General features: G+C 37.7%; 1 protein-coding gene across 1 annotated transcript; it reads right to left on the bottom strand.

Moving 5' to 3' along the window:
• Nucleotides 1-6,334: 6,334 nt before the first annotated feature.
• Nucleotides 6,335-7,806, bottom strand: LOC125227110 (transcription factor sox-3-like). Its single transcript, XM_048131323.1, has one exon. The coding sequence runs from the start codon at nucleotides 7,705-7,707 to the stop codon at nucleotides 6,973-6,975; it is 735 nt and encodes a 244-aa protein (XP_047987280.1). The 5' UTR covers nucleotides 7,708-7,806; the 3' UTR covers nucleotides 6,335-6,972.
• Between the last annotated feature and the right edge of the window lie 213 nt (nucleotides 7,807-8,019).

The following is an 8,019-nucleotide window of genomic DNA, read 5'->3' as shown; positions in this document are numbered from 1 at the left end:
TCAAGATTGCAATCGCAATATACATACTTATATGTAAAAAATATAAATATACCTATATATGGTCAGATTAAAATATATATTACATATCTCTATATTTATTTCATATATAAATATTATAAACGGGAAAGTGTGTGTGTCTGTTTGTTTGTCCCTCTTTGTCAGCAAAACAGAGCGACGAATTGACGTGATATTTTATGTAGAGATAGTTGAAGGGATGGAAAGTGACATAGGCTACTTTTGTCTCTTTCTAACGCGAGCGAAGCCGCGGGCAAAAGCTAGTAACTAATAATCATGAATTAACTTGACAAACTATTTTCCTTCATAGTTTCCTGCGCTTAATTACTTCAAATGAACACTACTTTTCAAGTTCTCAATGAATACCTAAATTTTGGACAGTTCGTAAACATATCAGTAACATTATAAATAAATTATAATCTTCTATTCCCGCTTATCTCCTGGCCCTCTCGCGAAAGCTACGGAAGAATGGGATAAAACAATCGAATCGAAAAACGCCCCCTGGTGAAAGGGGACCGTAATTATTAAATTGAAATCCGTGTTCGCCGACAACGATGACAGCCCCCTGGAGCTATTGATCTAGTACTCTTAATTTTAGGTATTAGATTAGGTAGGTACCTATAGCAGGTAGATTAGGTACTAGAAATACGACGATTTTTGTTGTTAGGTTAGTTTTGGGGAAGGTTTCGATAATTGGACCAGCGCTTTGATTGGACCACTTAAATATTTCAAAATCTAATCGTGCTAGACGGAATCCAGTAAGGTACAAGGTGACCTTAGGCCTCATCTTGGGCCACCCAGTAACCTCAGTCGCGCCTCGCTTCCCGGAAAAGCGTGACACGTCCAAGTGTGTTGCGAGTTTTTTTTATTGTGAATAAGGTAGTTCGAAAATACATGTCAAGAGTTAAAACTTATCAAAGTAGTTTTGTTTTTAACCGACTTCAAAAAAAGGAGGAGGTTCTCAATTCGACAGAATTTTTTTTTTGTATGTATGTTACTCGATATCTCCGAGAATCATGGACCGATTTTCAAAATTTTCTTTTCAATCGATTAGGTATAACCCCGAGATGGTCCCTTGTTTATAATTTGGATGTTTAGATTATTGCAATCCGATAAGAAATCTGAATTCAAAGGTTTATTATTTTTTGCTTTTTAGTTTCTCCGTGTTTTGTAACGCGCTTATTTTTGAAGGCGGTTTTATTTTTTGTTAAAAAGTTTATTTGAGACAAAATCTATAAATTATAGAGCAGCGAAGTTAAGTGGTCCAATGATAGCAACCTTTCCCTACCTACTAAGCTTTCGAGAGATACATTATACATATTAATGGGGACAAATACCCCCAAGAAACAGACTTATAAAACTCCATTAGGCTTTTTATTTATTTATTTATACAAGGAATTCCAACAGCTATGAATGATACAATATACATTTAGAATAGCAATACAGAGCCAATTATAGGAACTCACAAATAGAGACTGGATGGATAGTTTTTACACAGTAATTTAAATTATGATACACAATACACATGCACATGTGATCGAGATACCTAGTACATTGGATAACCTAAGTGGTATTAAGTAACTCGAAGTAAGAAACAAGATAATTATAATGAATGAATACCTATATGATACTAAGGTACATTAAGTATACATTATGTTGACGACCGGTCTTGCTCAGTCGGTAGTGACCCTGCCTGCTGAGCCGCGGTCCTGGGGTCGGATCCCGGTAAGGGCATTTATTTGTGTGATGAGCACAGATATTTGTCCCTGAGTTAAGTATGGATGTTTTCTATGTATATAAATACTAGCTTTGGGCGCGGCTTCGCCCACGTTAAACTCGAAAATTGCGGATTGCTTCATACAAATTTCCACCCCCTATGTTAGGGAAGTGGGGGGTTAGAAAGAGACAAAAAGTAGCCTATGTCACTCTCCGTCCCTTCAACTATCTCCACTTAAAAAATCGTGTTATTTCATCTCTTCGTTTGGCCGTGAAAGACGGACAAACAAACAGACACACACACTTTCCCATTTATAATATTAGTATGGATGTATTTGTCTATTCAAGTATGTATATCGCTTAGCACCCATAGTACAAGCTTTGCTTAGTTTGGGGCTAATAAGTTGATATTCTGTGTAAGGTGTCCCTAATATTTATTTATTTGTTCAACCTCTATCAACCGGCGCTAAAAGTTAATTTAATACAAAATAACACAAAAAATAGAATTCCAAACAGGTAATGTGATATCGAATACTACATACGAGTAATTAGTTACCTGAGTACCTAATTTAAGTACTTACCAGTGGCGTAGCGTCGATACGACTCGATTCCCAACGGGTTCCCTAAAATTATGCAGTATCTGTAGAAGACCATACAAAACAGATCCCAAAAACCCCTCCAGCTTTACCAACAAAAAATTTCACGCGTCCGTTCATTAGGTAACTTACCTAGGTAAACTCATTTCGGACTGCGAATCGAAATAAAATAGAATTATTATCTAACACTTTAGCACCTAAGTTTAAGAAACAAGAGTAATGTAATGAAATAGCCTATTCCTGCCAACAAACTGTTCTACAGTTTAGCGGAAAGTGTAATGTAAAAAAACTGTTTTAGATTGGTCAAAAAGAGAAATAAAAAAGCAAAGTGTGATGTAAAACTGCATTTTTGGTATATTATTTAGGGTCCTTGGAGGACTGTGAAACTATGTTTTGCAAGTAAAAAAAGGGTGTGCTTTTTTTTTAATTTGCAAAAAACTGCAAAAAAACCGGACTTTTTTTTAGATTTTGCAGTGTCATTTAAAAACTGGAGATTTTAGGCAATAAGTTGCTTTACAAAGTTAAAAGTACATTAAATTTAGAATCATTTGAGTCTACTTGCAATGACGTAGGTATCTCAAACAGTTTTTGAGATATGACATTTCAAAAAAGGGTAATTTTTCCCCTCTTTATGAAAATTTTCGTTTTGCCAATATTTTGAGACAGATTTCAGCAAAAAATATCACGGTATTATATATTTTGCGAAATAAAGTTGTATAAAATTTAATTAGCTTTCATTTAAGACCAAAAGAGAGCCAGTTAGTCAAATAATCAACCTAAAAAAATAAGATTATAATGGCATAAATCTAGTATTAACTGGATCAGAAATGGTGGAGGGTGATGGCCAAACGGGATAGTTTACGTGATATATATTTCAAGAGACGTAACAAAGAAGGCGTTATTATTATTTGGGGACTGTTGAAGTATTACGTAAGCACTATAACAATAATAGGCATTATACGTAAGCACTATAATTATAGGGGCCGAGGAGGTGATTTCTCTGCTTATAGGGTTTTGGTGATGATTTAGAGCTTTCCTTACTTTTTTGCTGACAAGGGAAATGGGGGGAGGGTATATATTTGTAATAAATTGGCATAAGTAACTCTTGAATGGCCCCTTGTCCTTGACGTAGTCCCATTTTTTACTTCCTTCTATACTATTTAAATGAGAAATACTACTATGTATTCTACGTCAGACTTATATTGACTGGGATATAGACCGTGATTACCTTTTTGATTTTTGTCGTGCTCCCGATATATCTAAAAATGAAGAAGGGGGGTGCGGGTGTAAATCCGGTCGCATTCACACACGATGGTCTGTCCAAACACACTACACTTACCTACAATGTCACTACGTTTGTTCAATTCTGACTTCACTTACTCAAACAAATCACTGCATTCCATACATTTGATAGTTTGAAGTCATCTTCAATCTCGGTATGTTGTGGTGTTCCGTCGACATTACCATAGGACTAAGCAACTTGACCGTCGCAATCCTAAGCCATGAGGAACAGAGTTCTGAATCGTTTTTTCGTCAGGCGGCGATACTGATGTGCCAGGTCTTTATCACATCAAAATTCAGAATCCAACAATAATAGTAAATCGCCACTCATTTTATTTAATTCCACTGTTTCAGTGGCCGAGTATGACTGATATTTTGTGACGCTTGTGTTTGTGGTAATTTTTAAAAGCGCTCACACACTATACAATCCATCCATCCAGCCATCTAAAATTTAATACCATAGGCAATACACAGATATTAAAAAAAACACACACACTTTAAGATACCTGACTGTCTAGACAACATACGAAACATAATATTAAATACATTGTTCTACACACCTTGCCCCATACAAAATGTATAGAGGGAAGTAACAAGTGGAAGTATGTCAAAGACAAGGGGCCGTTCAACTATTAAGTAATAAACTGTACAGTAAAATAGATAAAAGACAAAATTTATAGGTAACAAGTGTTAACCCGGGAGGACCATGGGGGACCATTCTTATCTTTATCCATCTTTTGGCATGATGTTTGGCCATCACCCTCCACCACTTACTTCTGATCCAGTTATACTAGATTTATGCTATAATCTTATTTTTTTAGGTTTCTAATCTAATTTATTAAAAATATATACCATCCCCCTATTCCCCTTGTCAGCAAGAAAGTAAGGAAAGCTCTAAATCATCACCAAAACCCTATAAGCAGAGCAATCACCTCCTCGCCCCCTATAATTATAGTGCTTACGTATAATGTCTATTATTGTTATAGTGCTTACGTAATACTTGAACAGTCCCCAAATAATAATAACGCCTTCTTTGTTACGTCTCTTGAAATATATATCACGTAAACTATCCCGTTTGGCCATCACCCTCCACCACTCATTTCTGATCTAGTTATACTAGATTTATGCTATTATAATCTTATTTTTTTAGGTTATAAATTTGATTATTTGACTAACTGGCCCTCTTTTGGTCTTAAATGAAAGCTAATTAAATTTTCTACAACTTTATTTCGCAAAATATATAATACCGTGATATGTTTTGCTGAAATCTGTCTCAAAATATTGGCAAAACGAAAATTTTCATAAAGAGGGGAAAAAATACCCTTTTTTGAAGTGTCATATCTCAAAAACTGTTTGAGATACGGCATTGCGAGTAGGCTCAAATGATTTCAAATTTAATGTTCTTTAACCTTTGCGAAGCAACTTATTGCCTAAAATGTCTAGTTTTTAAATGACACCACAAAAAACAATGATATTCAGTAGTAGGTATGCATGTTTTATTTACAATATTTTTTTCTCACTTGATCTTTTTCCCTATGAGGAAGAGTTAACGGCCAAGTTAATTTATTTACTGGGTCACAATATGATTTAAGCTTTTATAAGTACATGCATACTGCCTAGTAATTTTGCGTAGGTACCTGATTCTTTCGCTAACAAATCATAAGAAAAACATTCCTGAATATTCACAAAATATGGAGTTACCGGTGGTGACATCTAGCGACGTTTACTTCTCGAAATGTAGAGAGGAACTATAGGAAGCTTATAACTCGGTTTCTATTTATTTTTCAAAGAACATTTCCTAATTATAGTAGTAGTAGTAGTAGTAGTAATCACTTTATTGTGTACAACAGTTTATATACAATTTGTAGGAATAGAGATACAAAGGCGAGCTTATCCCTATAAGGGATCTCTTATAGTTGCGATTTAACAAGATCTCATATTTACAAAGCTATTAAATTGAGTATTAAATGTAATTACACATAATAATATACTAGTTATAGGTAGGTCCCTGATATCGACTCCATACTAAATTGAAGGTATACGTTTGCAAATACAAGACATGACTATTACTAGTATTTCTTTCACCATTTGATTAATAGATAATTGTGTGTATAAATTTATATTCCGAGAAAATATAATAAACTAGCAGAAAACTTGCGACGGGATTTATCTATATAGGGCAGTAAAGATGAGTAGTACCTAGCAAAATATGCCTCAAAGGCGGCCGACAAATACTTACTTCCGACAAATACTCCTACTACCTAGAGGCAGTTATGCGTGATCAATATATATTATAATATTTCGTTTTACTAAACTATTGCGAGTTGGTATCTATCGGATGTAGGATTAAACTAAGGTGTAATTGTGGATAAAATAAAAAATAAAGCGCTTCTCTAGTTGGAAGTGTATAGTAGGTGTTCCTAGCTATACTTACCTACGTGAGTAGTACCTATGTTGTAAATAAGTTATAGATAAACATGAAAGCACAAAATTATAAATTAAGTGAATTTCTTAAACGGAATAGATCATCAAACGAAATCATTGGAAAATATTCAAGAAGCATGGGAAACATGTAGTATATATGTACAATATCTCTTTATACAAATGACTGTAAATATTTATAACGTTTTCGAAATTCACTTAATAAATTATTATTTTGAAGATCAATTGATCTATGAGTGTAATAATTTTAATGTAAGGGTTGTATGGCATGGAAGAAAAAGAAATTTTAAAATAAAAACAATTTAGTTTATTTTTATGGCATTAACAAAGTTTTTTCCTCATACTATAATACATCGTTGGTACTGACATCGAATTATAATTAAACACTAATATTTACATTTGGGATGCACTAATACCTTTCTTCGCCAGGCGGCTTATCATAGACAGGCTAACACCTAGTATCCTAGGATCAATAAATAAATTACACAGCGATAGTTTAAAGTAAGGCTTAGTCTTGATCGATACGGGAAACAAGTAAACTCAACAAGCCGACGCGAGGTGACAAACAAATCTGGGACCAGTCTTAACTATTCAGCTAAATGTCGCGACATCTATAAAAAAAATCTCTTTTTGGTACCAATCTCACTTCATATAACTCCGGCGCTACTTTACCTTAAACATTTAAAGACGCATCGAGAACAAAAATCACAGTTAACACAATTCGATACTCTATTCGTTAGAGCCTTAGCTATACTCCTAGACATAATATGTACAAGCACTTGATATGAGACGCACTCTTTACAATTCTCTAGTAACTATTTAATTCAATAAATAAAGTACGCGCATATGGCCTCACAGTTCGTAACACTTATAACTACACTGCCGACCTGGAAGGTGTTCTTCAAGGCAGGCAAGTTGGTCTTCAATATATGACGGAGACGGGCCGCCGCAGCTGGTCGTCGTGCGGGCTGTGCGTCGGCGTGGCGGGCGACACCGGCGACGACGGCGCGCCGTACTGCGGGAACAGCGGCGAGGGGAACGGCTTCGGCGGCGCCGTCGGCGTCGTGTACAACGACGAGTAGAACGAGGACACTACGGCGGCAGCGGACGACGACACCGTCGGCAACTTTTCCGCCGTCGGCGACATCAGTTTGGAGAACTGAAGATGATCCAACTGATGTGGGAAGTATGGCGACATCGCGGGGTATGATAGCGAATCCAAATGTCCAACACCCGGAGCCGGGCCTGCGAAGTATGGCAGCGGGAAGCTGGGGAATGCTCCAGCGCCAGGAGCCCCTCCGGAGGTCGGGGGCTTGGGCTTCCTGCGCGGCCTGTACTTGTAGTCTGGGTGTTCCTTCATATGCAGAGCTCGCAGTCTCTTAGCTTCATCTATAAACGGCCTCTTCTGCATTTCTGACAGCAGCTTCCACTCCGCACCGAGTCGTTTCGAAATCTCCGAGTTGTGCATCTTCGGGTTGTCCTTAGCGATCTGTCGGCGCTGCAGCCTGGACCAGACCATGAACGCGTTCATCGGCCTCTTGATGTGCCCCTCGGACTGTGGCGAAGAGGCCGGCAGCGGCTGTGGCGCGCTCGGGTACTCCGGCAGCATGCCCGGATGCATGGAGAACGCGTAAGGGTGGTGGCTCAAAGTCGACATGATTATTTCAAGTGTCGAAGACTTTAGAGCATTGATTGTAAGGTGATTTATGGCACAATACGGTGAATAGCACTAAGAGCAGGTGAATGTGTCGCGTCGAAGTCGAGCGATAGACTGACGGGATAGCGAGCAGCTCGCGTGGGTATCGGTGCGAGGGGGGCGCGGCCTGGGGCGGCGTGACCGCTGCCAATAGAGGGCCCGCGTGTAAAGCCTGCGCCCCTCCTCGACACTTGCTTCCGTCCTGCTCAGTCTAACACACGATACGTATGTCTGTCCCTCTCCGTTCAACAACACCCTGTACCGTAGCTTGGA

Source organism: Leguminivora glycinivorella, chromosome 6 (genome assembly GCF_023078275.1).
Source record: "Leguminivora glycinivorella isolate SPB_JAAS2020 chromosome 6, LegGlyc_1.1, whole genome shotgun sequence".
Classification (NCBI taxonomy): Eukaryota; Metazoa; Arthropoda; class Insecta; order Lepidoptera; family Tortricidae; genus Leguminivora; species Leguminivora glycinivorella.
This window is presented reverse-complemented; position numbering and strand designations above follow the sequence as displayed.